The 18,544-nt window shown below is 45.5% G+C and overlaps 1 protein-coding gene across 1 annotated transcript in view; it reads left to right on the top strand.

Annotated features, from left to right (window-relative positions):
- LOC146808877 (uncharacterized) overlaps positions 1 to 18,544 on the top strand; it is a 364,940-nt gene that overhangs the window by 339,317 nt on the left and 7,079 nt on the right. The window contains exons 2-4 of the mRNA XM_085615688.1: positions 5,927 to 6,046; positions 8,034 to 8,180; positions 10,876 to 11,019. Coding sequence (XP_085471814.1) covers positions 5,927 to 6,046; positions 8,034 to 8,180; positions 10,876 to 11,019 — 411 coding nt within the window. The remainder of the gene's footprint in view (positions 1 to 5,926; positions 6,047 to 8,033; positions 8,181 to 10,875; positions 11,020 to 18,544) is intronic.

Raw genomic sequence — 18,544 nt, 5'->3', positions numbered from 1 at the left:
AGTCATACAACCAATGACTTCTTGTTTTTAAAAAAAAAAATATTCCATGGATCCGCGCACCCAACGCCCATCTAGAGGGTCAGAGTATTTCCACTCTGCCCCCTTTATATGTTTTACACACTTATTCCCCTTGCTTCTTCAGCCTCGCTTCTACCGAGGCAGAAAATGGCCGCCAACAGTTCCTGGTTTCGAATGTAGAGACACGCTCGACAGCCAATTAGCATTCAGGGTGCGATCGGGAGGGTGCGCGCTCGGTTCGGGGAGGGTGCCCTTACGGTGCGTGAAGAGTCCGCGGATCCTCCCCGGCCATAGATATCACTAACTTTTTTACCCTAATTTTCTCAGTAACTACTGAACAGATTTACACCATTTATGCAAAAGACACGAGTCTGAACTGAGGACTACCTCTGTGCCAAATTTGGTGTAATTCCGTTCAGTAGTTCGGGCTGTAGCTGCGACAACAGATCCTATGGGAAATTGCATGGGGAAAATGCGTTTTGGGACCCCCCTTTTTTCTCGGCCCCCGCTTCATGAATCACCACGAAACTTTCAGGGTAAGAGCGGAGCGGAGCTGGCCAAAAGTTTGGAGAATTTCGCGAAGATTCGTCAGCCAGCGCCAAAGATATTCCCAATAGAATGTTGCGGATTTCCTATGGAAAATAGGTCCTAACTATAACTATCTACTGGCGACCGCCAGTAGACAATGTGTATATATGTATATATATCAAAACCACACTTCCCCTTGGTAAAGAAAGCGGAGCACACACGGGTCACCAGGTAAGCTGCCTTTTATTAAACCATCGGCATGACGCGTTTCGTTTCTCCAAACTTCCTCAGATGCCGCCAGAATCTGAAATGGTTTTCAGCTCACTTTTTAAAAGGAAATGCCTCACTGTAATTGGTTGAAGCACCTCTGACACAGTCACCCAGGGATTGGCCCGAACTCAGCACTCCAAGTTCGTGTCGAGCGGAAACTCTGGCGTAAGTACTAGCCCCAGTGGGCGGTGTCCGCTCTATCCCCAAGTACGTGCCTGGATCTTATTTCGTGGGCAGTAAACAGCTCTCCTGGTCCCTTACCCCACCGCTGTAAGTCCGAAATCTGCCTTTACACACCGCTACAGTGAGCAGTGACCTTCCAGTGCAGTCGCGCTCCATCCGATCACAACCAGGCACGGTTTCAGGTATGCGGTGGTTTCAGCGTTTCCAAAAAGTTTTTGGATTGTCCAAAAGTTGCCACACTTGCCGCTGAAACACTGAGGGGCTGGTACTCCTTACGGTGCAAGTGGCCGCACCCAAAACATCAAAACCACACTTCCCCTTGGTAAAGAAAGCGGAGCACACACGGGTCACCAGGTAAGCTGCCTTTTATTAAACCATCGGCATGACGCGTTTCGTTTCTCCAAACTTCCTCAGATGCCGCCAGAATCTGAAATGGTTTTCAGCTCACTTTTTAAAAGGAAATGCCTCACTGTAATTGGTTGAAGCACCTCTGACACAGTCACCCAGGGATTGGCCCGAACTCAGCACTCCAAGTTCGTGTCGAGCGGAAACTCTGGCGTAAGTACTAGCCCCAGTGGGCGGTGTCCGCTCTATCCCCAAGTACGTGCCTGGATCTTATTTCGTGGGCAGTAAACAGCTCTCCTGGTCCCTTACCCCACCGCTGTAAGTCCGAAATCTGCCTTTACACACCGCTACAGTGAGCAGTGACCTTCCAGTGCAGTCGCGCTCCATCCGATCACAACCAGGCACGGTTTCAGGTATGCGGTGGTTTCAGCGTTTCCAAAAAGTTTTTGGATTGTCCAAAAGTTGCCACACTTGCCGCTGAAACACTGAGGGGCTGGTACTCCTTACGGTGCAAGTGGCCGCACCCAAAACATCAAAACCACACTTCCCCTTGGTAAAGAAAGCGGAGCACACACGGGTCACCAGGTAAGCTGCCTTTTATTAAACCATCGGCATGACGCGTTTCGTTTCTCCAAACTTCCTCAGATGCCGCCAGAATCTGAAATGGTTTTCAGCTCACTTTTTAAAAGGAAATGCCTCACTGTAATTGGTTGAAGCACCTCTGACACAGTCACCCAGGGATTGGCCCGAACTCAGCACTCCAAGTTCGTGTCGAGCGGAAACTCTGGCGTAAGTACTAGCCCCAGTGGGCGGTGTCCGCTCTATCCCCAAGTACGTGCCTGGATCTTATTTCGTGGGCAGTAAACAGCTCTCCTGGTCCCTTACCCCACCGCTGTAAGTCCGAAATCTGCCTTTACACACCGCTACAGTGAGCAGTGACCTTCCAGTGCAGTCGCGCTCCATCCGATCACAACCAGGCACGGTTTCAGGTATGCGGTGGTTTCAGCGTTTCCAAAAAGTTTTTGGGTCACTAGATGAATACTTGGGCACTGACTGAATCATTAGAATACTGGAAAGAGAGTGTCTTGGTGAATTTATAAGTGTTTGGTTTTTGGCACAGTGAATGGATTAGTACATGATATTGAATGGGTCACTAGAGGACTGTAAAGAGAGTGACAGGGTGTTTCCTGGAAGTGTGTGGATACTGACTAGGGAATTGAAGGTGTAAAAGACAAGTGTATAGTATGTTAGAACACTACATGCATACTGCATAGACATTTCAAGCAGTCTATTTGGTACTGAGAAACTGACTAAATCATCAGACTACTTCTTGGACAGTGCTTGGGTAAAACTTTTCAATTTTCAGATCTGCCACAGTGAAGAGAATAGTACATGGTGCTGCACCTTAGTGTCAAACCCTGACTCATTTTATCAATGCATAAGCAAAGACTAGCTTCTAATGCTACTAAAACTTGACAACATGACAGGTTTAAAAACAATTTTCTGTCAGCAAATACATGATGTTACCAAATGCTTCTCTCACAGTGGTTCCCAAATGCACACATACTCACTATACCAACACACCTTTCTTCATCTAGAAGGAGTACTACATTTTAGTATAGAAACATAACTCATTTCACAAATTCATAAACAATGACTGGTTTCTAATTCTACCAAAATATAAAAACAGCAGTTATCTGTCTGCAATCACATGAAAAACACACATGCTTATCACAGAATGGTTTCTACATGCACACACACTGTCAATAAGATTCTAGAGAAAAAAGTACTCCCTACACTTAAGCACGAGAAATACATTAGACTGATTAAAATCAAAATAGTCTACATACATCCCCTCACAATTAAATAACTCATCTTTCAAGTTCTTTTGTAGATTAAGAAGTATATCAGTCACTCACCATATTTTCTTTTACAGAATCTCTGCACTGTGCACCTCTCAGCAAAAGCAAAGAATGGAAAAGTTTCCCTTTCATTTCCCACACATATACATGTAAACATCAAATCACAATCCTTCACACATAAACTCAAAAGCAAACACACATTTCTATTGGTTAAACATTTCAACCCTTTCCAACTGAAATACATTTCAACCCTTCCCCCAATCTGCCTTCTGCCTGTTACCATAGAAACAGGTCATGGAACACTGCACAGAGCACACAGGTCAGAAGTTTAGCACACAATGTTCCTACACATTAGAGGAAGTGTGCTTCACTTTTCAACATATCAGCTAATCATATATAATCTTCCTTGCAATCTGTTTTTGTTAACCAATAAGAATCCTACCTTTAAAAAACAAAAATATACACCCTACCTTTCAGTGTACAAAGTAGTCATACAACCAATGACTTCTTGTTTTTAAAAAAAAAAATATTCCATGGATCCGCGCACCCAACGCCCATCTAGAGGGTCAGAGTATTTCCACTCTGCCCCCTTTATATGTTTTACACACTTATTCCCCTTGCTTCTTCAGCCTCGCTTCTACCGAGGCAGAAAATGGCCGCCAACAGTTCCTGGTTTCGAATGTAGAGACACGCTCGACAGCCAATTAGCATTCAGGGTGCGATCGGGAGGGTGCGCGCTCGGTTCGGGGAGGGTGCCCTTACGGTGCGTGAAGAGTCCGCGGATCCTCCCCGGCCATAGGTATCACTAACTTTTTTACCCTAATTTTCTCAGTAACTACTGAACAGATTTACACCATTTATGCAAAAGACACGAGTCTGAACTGAGGACTACCTCTGTGCCAAATTTGGTGTAATTCCGTTCAGTAGTTCGGGCTGTAGCTGCGACAACAGATCCTATGGGAAATTGCATGGGGAAAATGCGTTTTGGGACCCCCCTTTTTTCTCGGCCCCCGCTTCATGAATCACCACGAAACTTTCAGGGTAAGAGCGGAGCGGAGCTGGCCAAAAGTTTGGAGAATTTCGCGAAGATTCGTCAGCCAGCGCCAAAGATATTCCCAATAGAATGTTGCGGATTTCCTATGGAAAATAGGTCCTAACTATAACTATCTACTGGCGACCGCCAGTAGACAATGTGTATATATGTATATATATATATATATTATTATATGCGCAGGCAAATAAATAAATATCCTTGTATCTCTTCCAGATGTAGTATAAACCCAGAAAGTATGTAAAGTCAAAGGGATATTGGCCCAAAATACTAGAACCTTCACGTTATGAAAAATATATATTTCTACCACCTAATGCCATGGTACTGTGTCTGTTAGCATGGCCCCCAGCCCCCGAGACTCCTTACTACTCCAAAGGGATGCTCCTACATGGAGTGCTTGCCCTCTCTCGCCGTGGAGTTGCAAGGAAAAGACGCAAGACGCAGGTAAGATAGAGTCCACCAGGTGTCAAACCGACCTGCAAATTAACCACAAATAAATATTCAGCGTAGCCCCAGCGCTTATATTTGTCTATAGTTTTGGATCAAGTGAGATTTCACAGTGAAGGCAAGCACAAATCCTTTTGCTTTTTATTTCATGGAGAGGTGAGTATGAAGAAGAAGGGGTTTAATATTCGGCTGTAAATGTGTTGGTTTTGATATACTCAGGCACTCTCTCTAGGCTGCGATAAGTGTTGATGAAGTCTCTGGTTTGTGGAATGAAGAGGTATCGCTGAGAAGCACAGACCAGCACTGGGGGCAAAGACGATGTAAGGAGGGACACAACAAATGTTTCAGAGGAGATTTGAGGATTCCTGGAAGACTCTCAGGTAGCTCACATGGTTCAGCAAGTTGGAACCTTATGTCTTTTATTGAAGGCTAGGTAAATGTCGGTTTTATGTAGAAGTTCTGCTCTGCTGTCAATCACTGTTTCTGGGATGGTACCCTCACACAGGCTACGGCTTTACTTATTGTTAGAGATGGGTCAAGAAGCTTACATTAGTTGGCCATCATAACAAAGCATCTGGTTACCAAGATGGGATATGGTGAGTGATCACCAGTTTTCTGATGTTGTACAGGCATTTTTAGGATGCAGAATGTTTTTATTTTCTTGAAAGATCTGTGGACAAGAAGAGAAGTCCACCTCCACCATATGCAGAGGTTCAAACAAAGATGGACTGCTCCACGGGGGTGGGTGTATGCCTGTTTCTATATGTGGAAGATTTGATGTGTTCCTCAATTTGTTTCTTCCTTGAAAGGTGGTGGGGTCCTTTGCCGGTGGTTGTAGAAGGAAAGCAATGGGTGGAAGGAAGCCTTTGACACATTCTTTTGTGCCCTCCACCCTTCTGTGCAGGGACACTACATTGCACTGCGAGTATAACATTTAACCTACACATTGAACAAATAATTAAGGCCATTAAAATGACTCATCAAGCTTTCCCTGGCTGAGGACCTCCAAGCTGCCTGCATGGATTATTAGAGCTGTACTACACCCAACCAATACTTACAATACCAGACAATATCAGAGGTGTCACCCAGAATTCATCAGCATTTGTGGTAACTTCAGAATGTGAAATATATGATCAGAACATAAGATAAAGACAGAAAGAGTGTGAGAAATTATCCAATCACGGAACATAGGAAATATTCATAGTTTTCTATGTTTTTCTAGGAGATGCCCTGTCCTGTCAGCAGTGCGTCAGCAGCACCAGTTCTTGTAGCGGCCCTACACTGGCCTGCGCCTCTGCAGGTGATCAATGCATTTCTACACTCACCGAGACCATCATAACTGGTAAGTTAAAGTCAAAAGTGCCCAAAGAGTAAGCTGCTTGGCTAGTAAACAACCCCCTCTCTAAGGATTCACTTCTCTTTGATTACACTGCAGTCCCTTGAAACTCTAAAAGAAAGATCTTTCAAAGATGAAATGGCACTACACAAGCCCCTGCACCTCTCAGCATGGACGCCAGACCCTACCACCTTTCTTCCTTTCCTACATTCAGGATGCCCCTCGCAAACGTCCTCAATTCGCTCTATATGTTGGCACCAGAGGGCAATACTTTAAGAGAGGCATGGATCTACAGACTTCTAACATAGAGAAGCAAACTTGCTGCTAAGTGTTAGTTATATAAGAGCGATCTAACAGGAACAGTCGCTTTAATCTTCAGGTAGAGCACCTTTGGCCCTTAGGAGGAGGCCCGAGCCTCAGGTGCCCATTGTTATAAAGTTAGGACATCACAGACGTAGTTAAGTGATTAGTTTACAGGGCTCTTAAGCTGATAATGTGGCTCATGAAAGGGGCTAATTCTGTCGCACAGGTTCTAAGAGGAATTGGCTCAGAAGATCTGCCTCATCATTATCCGAGAAGCTGATTCCATATCACCTTAACAGGGGACTTCTAGGTCTCATAAAACAAACAACTAGTGAATTTCGCTAATCTTTGTTCTTGGAAAGTAGCTAGAAAGAATAAATCAAGAAAAGGAAGTCAGACTGAAGAAGGACAAAATGCACTCGGGGACAGCTAGAGCGATTATAGATTGGCAGCAAGCAGACATCCATCCTTGCACCCTCCTAAAGTGAATCTGGCGCCATTCTGGAACAGAAAGGCTCCCCGTCCGCTCCACAAGACTGTAGGAAGGACTAGTAAGCGATACTGGATGGCTAGGTAGCAGCAAATCCATCGTCCAGTCGCGCCCTGGGGACTCGCATTTGTATGCAGGAGTAAATGCCTGATCCTCTGTCCCCTCTTCTATCTCCATCCAGGGTGTCCAGAGTTGCCTCCAGGGCCAAAGCTGCAAAGTGCAACGTATCATCTCTGCTGTACTGCTCTGTTAGGGTCAGGGCGGGCTTTTGTTCACAGTCAAGAGTCCTAGCCCTGATGGCTCTGCTGATGATACAGCTGGTTTTAAAAAATGGTGTCATTCTGTAATCCGGAAAGTGGGGCCAGTGGCGTTACATCAAGGATGGGGACAATGTGTTCAGATTTCTTGTGACCTATGAAGAGGGGGCCTGCAGTGTGGTAGCCAATGCCCTTCCAGGAATACATTCAAGGTTAATGGGCACAGGCCTTGGCCCAACACCTTGGCCTGTGCCCATACTGTCAATATCCCCAACACCTTGGCCTGTGAATGGTACCCATGCTGTCTATAGCCCGAAGACCTTGGCCTGTGCCCGGTACCCATGCTGTCTATAGCCCCAAGACCTTGGCCTGTGAATGGTACCCATGCTGTCTATAGCCCCAAGGCCTTGGCCTGTGAATGGTACCCATGCTGTCTATAGCACCAAGACCTTGGCTCGTGCCCGGTACCCATGCTGTCTATAGCCCCAAGACTTTGGCCTGTGAATGGTACCCATGCTGTCTATGGCCCCAAGACCTTGGCTCGTGCCCGGTACCCATGCTGTCTATTGCCCCAAGACCTACAAGGTATTTCCTCATCTCTTTAGGGTTTGCTGCGTTTAGTGATTCATGGAGGTGACTTGCCATAGAAGTCGAGGAACAGGTCAGGTCACTTTCAAGGAAATAGAGTAGCTTTAGCGCCCAGCAACACGTAGAATGAACACAGTGGCCGTCATGACCCAGAGAAGGTGCAGCCTGAGAGTGGGCCGCCACTCCGACTGAAAGAGAACAGTGAGGGTCGATGCCAGGCCATCTCAATGGAAAGCGACATCTGCTGCATTTTAATGTGTCTTATAGAGAGAAAGAATTTGACGGCACACTAATGCTCCCTTGTACTGAATTATTTATGAAACATACTTTATTGATCTAATTATTTTCCCTCTAGATGCCGCAAAAGTTACTTTGTTTCTACGAACATGTGGAGCCTCCAGTGACTGCAACATGGTGGCCAGTCTGAGTAACCCCAGCATGTCTGTGAAAATCAGCTCAACCTGCTGTGCGACTGATGACTGCACTCCCCCGCAGCCGCTATGTACGTGAGTCTTTACGCATACGTGACGTATGCTGGCACAGGTAGGAATATATTGCTTTCTAGGTGCCATGAGGCTGCAGGTGACACCACTTGTGTTCTCAGCACTTAATGAATACCTCATCTCTCTCAGTAGTGTCAATGAGTCAGTTGCGCCACCTCTGCATCATACATGAAAGGTCTAACCACTCCCTTGTGCCGGATTAACCAATCAGTGCCCAGGACCTCAATGGCACCCTAGCATGTCTCCGCGAGGGGCAGAGATTGACATACCAACTTGATACGCCACTTCATTGACATGCCTTGGCACCAACTGAGCGTGTTCCACCCAAATAAAAGTGGCCAGCATTACCATTAAAAACAGTCAGTATAGGATGTTTTCAAAGTATGTGGGAATTCATGCATTTGTGTTTATTAAAGGCAATGTTAGTGGTTATATCAGGAAAATCAACAGTAATAACCCGCCAACCTGGCCATAAAACAGGCCCACAAACCTGTAAAAAGCTGTCCCACACACTGATTTGTCAGACCAGCCCATCGGTCACTATCTGAATGCCCAATAGGCCAGTCAGACCCTGGTTCCAACAGAAGGTGATGCACAATCACCCCTCCTTAAGATTGGTGTGTGTCAGAATATGGTAGTCTGAAATATCATCGGACCTAAATATTATATCCAATTGTATATATTGTCCAACTGGGTGTAGAGTTCCTATTATTGACTACTAATTTCTAACATTTTGGGCCTGATTCGCCAAGGGACTTATGCGTAATAAAGTCACGAGCGCAGAGTATTCGCATTCGTGGTCGAAATCTCTGAGCAACGCTCTGCAGAGAGTATGCCGTATGGGGATTATCCCTGAGTGCCAAGATTCCGCCACAAGTGCTGAGGCTCCACCACGAGTGCAGAGACGCTCGTAACTTTACTACACGTATGTCCCTTTGTGAACCTCTCCAAAGCAATTGATACTCAGAACACATCATTGATGTTCGACCTTATTCTAAGAACATTATGGTACTAAACCAGGAGAGCAAAAGGAGGATCCCATGGATCCACTGACATTTTCAGTTGCAGACCGGCCATTTGGAACCTGGCTGAAATCTTCATAATGTTTAATTAAAAGCAATTACAGTCACAGTGATCTGCTGACCCCAGGAGGCTACAATCCCTGTCATGGCCAACATTCTTAAAGGGTCTCAAGCTGCAACCTACCTCATTAATATTCAGGATATAGATGGATTTGCAGCCCAATAAGAGTCACCATACAAAAGAAGTTTACTTACATCAGGAATTGCAATTTCCTAATTGCGAATGTGAAAGAATGACAATTAAGAAATAGAAATTCTAGATTTTTGCACCAAAGGCCCTTTGCTTGTTTATTGCTAGTGATGCCCATTTGTGCCCCTGGCCCACCCTTATAAAGAATGCTCAGGTGCCAACTTAGACATGGGTCTGACTTTGCACTCTGCCCCATTCTCCATCCACGATTGATGGACCACGAGCAGTGGTAATCTCAGTAGGATTTTTGTGCTCTGTGCTGGACCTTTCTCTCTTGAAAGCACTCTAAATGGCAGTTCAGTTTAGTCAGGTAGAACCCAGGACGACAGAGTGGGAAAGTTTAGGCCTAAAGATTTAGTTTCAGTTCTTTAATCATACCTAAATGAAATAATATTATCCATCAGTTAATCACAGTTCAAAACTAAGAATACTGAAGCAATAAAAAAACTCAGTATATTGCAAATCACAAAATACAGAGTCTAAAGAGGGAGCACAATCTGGCATAAATTCTAACCCTGGGCGTAGTGGGCGTAGTGGGGCTACGTGGAGCATCGCGTAGTGTGGCCAAATCTACGCACACTCGTGCGCTCCGCGTAGCCCGCGCATGCGCATTTTTGAAAAGAAGTTGCCGTCAACGAGGAAGAGGGAGCACCGGGACGCCGCACTGCAGGTAAGGCATTTTATCTTATTTTTATCATAGTTTAACTTATTTTAAAATGAGGGTGGGCGGGAGGCAGGTGGCAGGCGGCGGGCAGCTCCGCTTCTCCCTGGCGTGTGCTTAGCGCTGCCTGCTATGCCTACTTCGTAAACCGCGAAGCAGGCAGCGTGTACGTACACTCCGAGGGCGGAGCGGAGCACTACGCCCGGGTTTAATAAATTCACCTGCTAAGGTCAGTTGGGTAAGGCTCTCTTCACATCCAAAAAGAGTACTTTTACAGGGTTTTAGACAAATGATTTCCTACATCCAGTACAGTCACAGCATTATGGATTGTGATGCAGTCAAGTCATAGGAGTGGTACAGTGAAATCTCATACAAGGCTTTTTTACATGGGAATGCCCACCCTGCATACATTATACCTGATGCAGGTATATTGGAGCGCAGTGCTTTACAAAGTGACACATCTGCTTAGATACATCACTTTGTAAGTAGGATGCAGTGTGGCACATATTTTATGCCTCCGCAGTATCAAAAAAAGTGACGCAAAGGCGGCGCAGGCCCTGATGTGCTCACCTCCGAACTAGTCAAACATCGCCGCCATACAGTGGACTTTCATAATTGCCGATGTTGATAATTAAGTGCCGGTGCACAGAACCAGCAAACACCCGCTCAAGTTATGCACTGGACCCTTTTCTTGATAGCACAAATTCTTCAAACTTTGGCAGAAAATGCAAAACAATAATGTATTTTTTTGTTTTATTCAGTGCCTCCATCGAAAACTACTAAAACCAATGTGACCTGCCACTCATGCCTTGATTTAAGTTCCACTTCCTGTTACTCCAAGGACACCATAACGTGCACCGGGGATGAGACAAAGTGCATCCGGTACTCTGTAAAAACGACTACTGGTGAGTCTGATGCAGGGTCATGAATCAGATGATGTACAAATAATCCATTTTGCAATTAGTTAATTGGCTGAGGTCAGTTTAGCCCAAAGCAGATTGGTGTGCGGTGGCTGCGCACGTGTCACAAGTGATAACCCCCACTTCTCGGATGCAATTCCAATCTGTAAACCACCAAAGAAATCAAACTACTATTTAAATGTTTGCATACCCATTCCAAGTAAAGAAGGCACTCTATAAATGGACAAGAATATTCAGTCTTCAATCATCGCTTTCAACCATAATCATTGATCTGTCATTGTTCACAGATTCAATCTTGATTCATCAGGAGATCAAACCTGTTGAAATAATGAGAACAAGAAATGTCAAAATATTCTTCAAAACAAAACACCATTCCATACTTCATAGCTTCACTACATCATAATGTAGTAACAGAACTCGAAGCAGCTAGGGCTCCTATCACATATTACTCTCTATTTGTCTTTGGCCCTGGACAGTGAACCCCTTCATTTCGGGTAAGTTTGTGTATTGTAATTACCAGATACATACATGCAAATAGAGATACCTACATTCAAATGGGAGGGGCCCTAAATCTTATGGTGCTAGAGGCTCACACAAAGTCAAGGGGTTGATTGAGCTTCTGACTGTTCTGCACCATTGGCTCACAAGCATGGATGCTCACAAGTACAAGCCTGGAATTATGGCACGAGATGATAGGTTGATGGGACAAGGCGACTTATCAGCTGTAACAGTTGTTCGATTACTCAAGTGGCAAAGCAGCCTTGCAATGAACTAACTTACAAGCAGGCAGATTCCCCAGCTGCCCCCACCTGCTTGTCTGTCTAAATTGCAGAAAAAGTCTCAAATAGTTTCCCTTAGATAAATCTAGATAGATGGGAGAGGTTTTTCAGAACACAAATTGCGAATAAATATGCTGATGTGTCATAGATTTTACATATACAAAGCAAGAGTGACTTTTCACACAGATTTTACACTTTGGCCTTGCAAGAAGTTAAAATAATATACTTCTAAGGAATTCCATTGTTGAGTGTTTTGGCATTAATAGAACCTTTGTAGAAAAAAATGTGCAGTTGGAAAGATCTGGTCAGTGGCATAGCAAGGAGGATAATACAAAACCAGGTGAGAAAAGGGTCTGCGGGAAGTTTTAAAGACCTGCACGGATAAATCCCCACTCTATATATGACAAAACACAAGATCGTGAGTCTCGTGGAGAGCACAGACAGTGCACAAAGCACAGCAACAGGGAAAAGAAACAAACTGGGGAAGTCCTATTTAAGAGGACGGAATCCCACCACCCACCGAAGTGGCATGCTTCCTCATCTGGGATCTCCTCTTGGCTGCAAGCCTAGTGCAGCCAAGGAGCTACAACTACTTTCAGGTGTTTGGAGGAGCTCGTGGATGTTTTAATGTAATCCTGTGTCTAGATTTTCTAAGATCAATGGAGCGTGGAAGCAGTGTGAGTGAATGTGCGTTATGCAGTGTGTGAAGTGAAAGGTTAAAATTGGCTACCAGGAGAGAAAAAGTTTATTAGATATCTCGTGGTGTCAAGGATTAAAAAACAGTGTAAGTGCGGTCTGATAAAATTTACGAGCGTGCTGGTCAAAAAATAGGAGGGTCTACATGTTTCAGCCAATCGTGATGATGTATTGATCATGGCCTTCCTCAGGACCTAGCTATAAATACTACTGCAAACAATTAAACGTGAGTGAATAATTTTGCAAAAAATTAAATTTTATTAGAACGATACAACCAACTTTCACCTGTGTAATACTTGTGGGTAGGCGCTACAGGGATATTTGGTAGACACCTGTTGAAAAAGAGAAAGAAAAGAGGTCGTATACCTTGACCGATACAAAGTAGACTCACATTTTTGTGCACATGTACTGTCTGTACTTGCAAAAACATATTCAATCAATTAAATGTTCTACGCATTTTATAGTGTTTTGCTGAAAATCAAACTTTAAAATCCCTTACCCGTAAGCATTCGGGAGGACTGCTCACCGCTCCTGGTAACAACTCAGGGCATGAGGCAACGCTCTGTGAACAAAAACAAAAATAGAAATCATAATAGAAACAGGGGCTAAAAATGGTGGACCGGCTTGGACCCACCACTAATGCTCAGATAGCAACACTGGGTTTGTCAAGACCCACGCATTGGCATAGTGTGTAGAGAATGGCATGGTGGCTTACTAACATAGAGGCCAAGAGTGTGTATGTCAAGATAATATTTTGCCATTCCAATAGCAGAGATTAGCTGTTAACAGGTCAGATTACACATATATCGATAAGGAAAGAGAGCAATAAGGCATTCAGAATGTAGCAAAAGACTGCAGATAGCTGTTGTTCTCTGCTTGTTTATAAAGATTATAAAAGGGGGTGGTGATGGACGGAGCATCAGAACCAATCAAACACTCACACCCAGTCAACAGATCTAGGTTTGATCCATCACCGTTCTTTAGCCCACTCTGCCACCCCAGTTCAGACATGGCCATATGCAAATCAGTCTGACCCTGTGCCTCATGGGAACAGTCCAGCCCGAACTGCAAAGCCATGCCTTCCCTGGACCGGAAACAAGCTTCCTAGGACCGGTTTCTGGCATTTCAGCCGTCTTCAGCCAGGCTTGCTTGAATCCAGTGGCAAAGTGAGCAAGGGACTCAACGTCTGAGCATACCCTGCCAACTATAAAGATTAGCCACAGAGAGCAATAAAGCACTCAGAATTTTGTAAAGAAAAGTCTGCAGATAGGTGTTAGTCTCTGCTAAGTATATAGTAGCATAGAACACACACACAACACGATTGTTTTCAGAAAACAAGCCCCTGAACATCCCGCTGCACTTACCTATCCGTCGCTACCTCGGACCGGCATCCAGTTGTCACAAGCGGTAGCTGACGGTGGCGTGCGCGGTATTATATTGGGTGCTTAATTAGATTAGAAAGCCGAATACCTGTGTCCGGATGTTGGAGTTGCTGTTCTAAGCGCGTAATGGAATGTCTGATTCATCTTTGTATAGATGGGAGACGTAGTTCTAACAGGTCTCTCCCACTAGTGCCGTAATGTGATTTATGTCGATGACGCTCAAGCAGTAAGCGTACTCATCCCCCTTCGTGCCATCATTGAACTACAAAGACCTGCTAAGCTACACGGGAGAGGTAGTTATATACAGTAGTCCCTCGCTGCTAGGGTCTGTAACAAGGGAACAATGATCGCGCGATTTATGTGCACTACCCCAATCGTGCCTTTTTATAAATGCAGGCCAGCCAAAAGAAATGTAGAACTACAATTGGGGTGTAATTCTAACAATAGTCTACATACAACCATTGAGGCTGTGTAGCGGCAGTGGTATTCAATCGTTTTAATGGTCTGTAGCATGAAAGTGGTAATCACGCAGTATGTGTGCGCTACCCCCGTCATGCCTTGATATGAATACACTAACAGCCAAACGGAACGGATGAGCTACAATGAGAGTGTGGTTTCTAAAAAATATAACAAATGAGGCTATCTAGCGGCAGTGGTAGCCGAGGAGATCATATATCAACAAACTGTCACACCAGGCTAAAACCTCTGATAGGAGCATATACAAAAATATGGAATAAAATGAACTAGCAAAGTGTATATGCATTCTAAAAAATGTCAACACACCCATTAGGTGGAAGGGAAGTTGAAGTCCCAGACTGCTGTTCGTATAATATTAACAGCATTGCAAGGGAGCAGAACCAATATCATGGTCACAATAACTTCATATTCCTTCATGTTCCAATTGCCTGTATTCGTTGTGAACAGAAACTCATACCAGGGTTTTGGTATACCATAGAAGAGCTCGAAAACTAACCACAATATTTGTAAGGATAATATACTTAAACACATGTTCTGAGGTTATCGATGATGTCCCTCAAACTGCAATTGATTAATTGCTGGACACGTTTTGACTGAACAGAAAGTGTAAGGATATCAACGGCACAATTTTACATCCAAGGTCCAAGGAATGTCATCTTTGAGACCCTCAGAATCACTGCAGAGTTTAAAAACCCAACATTGTTCTTTCCTAAACAGGAGTTTGGAGATGTCAGTAATATGTGCCGGTATATATGGCTGTTCAAGTATGGTCCAAACCATTTCTTCTGGTTCGTGTTTCATCTCAAGGAAATAGTTGGTCAGTCTTGTTGATTGTTTTTTGCACCGAATGGTGCTCTTGTGTTCCATCATTCTCTGTTTAACCTTTCTGGTTGTCAAGCCCACATATTTCTTGAGGCGTGGGCATGTTATTAAGTAAATTACCTTCTCGCTGTTACACGTTGTATGTTTCACTTGTCTCCAAGGCCTGTTGGTTCCAATGTCCAACTCAGTGGTGCGTCTAGTTTGTGGACAAACCACACATGTCCCGCATGGAAAATGTCCCTGTACCGCTGGCATATTCCAGAGCGTTTCTTGTCTTGAGGCTGTTCCACCTCTTGGTCTCGTGTGCACCAGACAATCGCGCAAGTTCGTACCTCTTTTAAATGAAAAAAGGGGGAAAGGTATTTTGTCTCGTCCTACATTCAAAATGCGCCAGTGTTTCCGCAAAATCTTTTGGATCTGATTTGACTGTGTACTAAATGTGTTCACACATGTGAGTCTAGTAATCAGTGGTTTTGGAGCCGCAGGCTCTATCAATGGAATCTGCATACAAGGCCTTGATGACCAGTTCTTTCAGACTCAGTTATTGAGCCAGAAGGAGGGACTAGGAGATTGTCTGTCAACGCCCGCCATGTTCTTATTGGTTCTTGGAGTTTATTGTCCTTCCTACTTGTGAGAGGCCTCTGTTGGTTACTGTGGACAGAATTCTCCTTGGGTTGAGGACAGAAGTCTGATACAAGGGGTGGATTTACTGGGATGCACCTGTGAGCAAGATAAAGTTAGGTGCTGGGCAGATGGGTTCCACAGGTAAGGAAAAGGATTCCACATGTATCATTTCAGTGGCTCCAGAGAGTATAGACAGAGAGATCCAACTGAGTTCAGAGAGGCATAGAACTGACAAGTTCCTCTGCAGTAGTGGGCCCTTTTCCACGAAATAACAGCCCAAGCAGGAAAGTCCATCAAGGTATTGATCAGTCTACCATGGCTGGAGGGTGGTTGTACTGGAAAATGGCCCTCTCTCAAATGTTTTTTCCTCCTCCTCCTCTTCCTCTTTTTCTGACCTTGTTTGTTTTGCCTTTAGGACTCTGAGCACTTTACCACTTCTAACCATGATAAAAGTTAATCTGCTTTCTGTAGGAAGGTGGAATCTGACTATATGGTTGCCCCCACTTTTTGCCTGGTGTTTTCCTGGTTTATGACGTAGTTGGACTGGGATCCTGCTATTCAGGGCCCCAGTCTATCTGCTTTCTCTGTAAAATGGATTGCATGTACATTAGGTAGATATCTAACTGGATTCTGGAGTGCCTTATAAGCCCTTAGTATAAGGTATACTATGTACCTAGGGCATAGGCCTACCAGGGGCTGCAGCATGTATTATGCCACCCCTGGGAAGCACTCCAAAATGGTACCACAGGTCTGCTACTGCAGGCTGGGTAAGAGTGTGCTTGCACCCCTTACAGTGGTATAGGCTACCTATATCCACATATATATATACAGACACATATAAACCTATAAGCCACTCCTATGGCAGGCCTTAACAATCCTGAAGGCAGAGTGCTTGGTTTTATGTGAGAGGGTGCCCAAGTATGAGCTGAGCCCATCTGCAGCTTTCGGAAATACTTCCCTATGGCTATTCTGTGATACAGCCATACCATATACTCTTAAGTGCATTATAACCTCGCGGTAAATGCTAACTTTGGGATGGCTGCATCAAAACATGTTGTATTGGGTGTCAAATGCTTTGGAATACTAACCCCGCCAATTCTGGCTGCGGGGGTAGCATTCCACCCTTCTAGAGGGAGAGACATGTTCACACTGGCTAAACCCGGTAAGACTTTCCTGAGCCCTGGCATCACAAAATGGATACCTCTGCCACAGACACGGGTCTGGCCTCCTGCTGCTGACCGAAACACCGGCAGGGGAGGCCTGGACAATAGGTGTCCTGTCGAGGGGAGGTGTAACCACCTTTCCAGAGAGGCTGATGTGTATTGGGGCTGGGCGGGGGTCCTCTCTAGTGATTTGAAGTCCTGCACTGGGGGCACGTTTGCTGTCCCTGTGCATAGCCCAGTTCAAACCGGTTGCAGAGGCTACCTGCCCCTGCTCTGGTGCGAAACTGGACAAAGGAAATGGGTGTAACCACCCCTCTTTCCAGGCCCACCCATAGGTGGGGCCTTAGAGTTAGTCCATCCCCTAAACTTACTATAAGTATATGAATCCAGTCCCTAGGACTTTAGATTACCCTGGACGAAACTCTGCTACAAATATCCTGGACCTTCGATGTTCTATCCTGATTAGAATACTGAAGAAATCACCCTTGGGGTCAAGGAGTGACTCTCCTGCTTGGCAGGCACCAAAGAAGCAACTGACCGGCCTGCATCGCTGAAGCTCCCACTGGACGACGAAGTCTTTGCATCACCAGAGGTGGATTTCCAGACTTTCCCGAGGCTACCCTGAGTCTACAGCAAAGCTGAGGCCCGTGGCTATCGTGGGTGACGTGGAACCATGACCCCTGGTCACCGTGAACTTTTGCAGCAACACTATCTTCCTGGTCCTCCTCAAAGTTGTGCTTTGGGCTCCGAATAGCCCCAGCCTTGAGCACCTCCTGCACCGAAGATTGTTGGCCTCTACTCCACGAGTGACTCGTGGGCCAGCTCCAAGTGCGACCACTCGAGGCTCCTTCGCGATCACTAGCCCGTTGGCTAGCAGGTCCCTATGAAGGCAACTCCTTTTCTGCTTGGGCTTTCCTGGTTGCTCCAGATGTGCCCTTACATACCCTTGCTGGGTGTGTCCCTCGAACTTGCTGTTCTGCACCGCAGTCCTTTCTCTAAATTCTAGTGACTTGCCGTTGCCAAGGCTTGTTGGCTTCAATCTGGTCGCCGACACCGCAGCACTCGACAAACTTCGTGGGCCAGCTCGAATCCGGCTCGTGGACTTTGTTGACGCCTCCTGGACCTCGTGGCTGAAGAGTCAAGACACCCATCAACTCACCTGAAGCACCCGACATCTCTGGGCATTGGTCCATCCTGCCCGTGGTCACTGGCTAGTGACCCAGACTCTGTCCCCTCTGCTTTCAGGTTCCTTCCATCCCAGATCCAGGCTTGGATCTCTCCGGACACTTCTCCTCTTCACGGCAGCAGCGGTACTTTGCATGCTCCCATTGAAATCGACGACACGACCCAACACCTATGCACCCGGCTTCCCTGGGTGAGGTAACTCGAGTACTCCGGTGCTCATGTGGGTGCTAGCCCTAGAAATTCTTAAGTCCAAAAGGGTTTGGTCCTAACTTGATTAGAAGTATCCCTAATCTTTTAATTTCCAACCGCGACATTGCCCATAGAAGATAACGGGAACCCGAGGTTGTGTTTACACACTGCATGCAGCCCCGTGGGTCCCCTG

Source organism: Triturus cristatus, chromosome 7 (assembly GCF_964204655.1).
Source record: "Triturus cristatus chromosome 7, aTriCri1.1, whole genome shotgun sequence".
Taxonomy (NCBI): domain Eukaryota; kingdom Metazoa; phylum Chordata; class Amphibia; order Caudata; family Salamandridae; genus Triturus; species Triturus cristatus.
The sequence above is the reverse complement of the archived record's forward strand: the minus strand, read 5'-3'. Positions and strand labels throughout refer to the sequence as shown.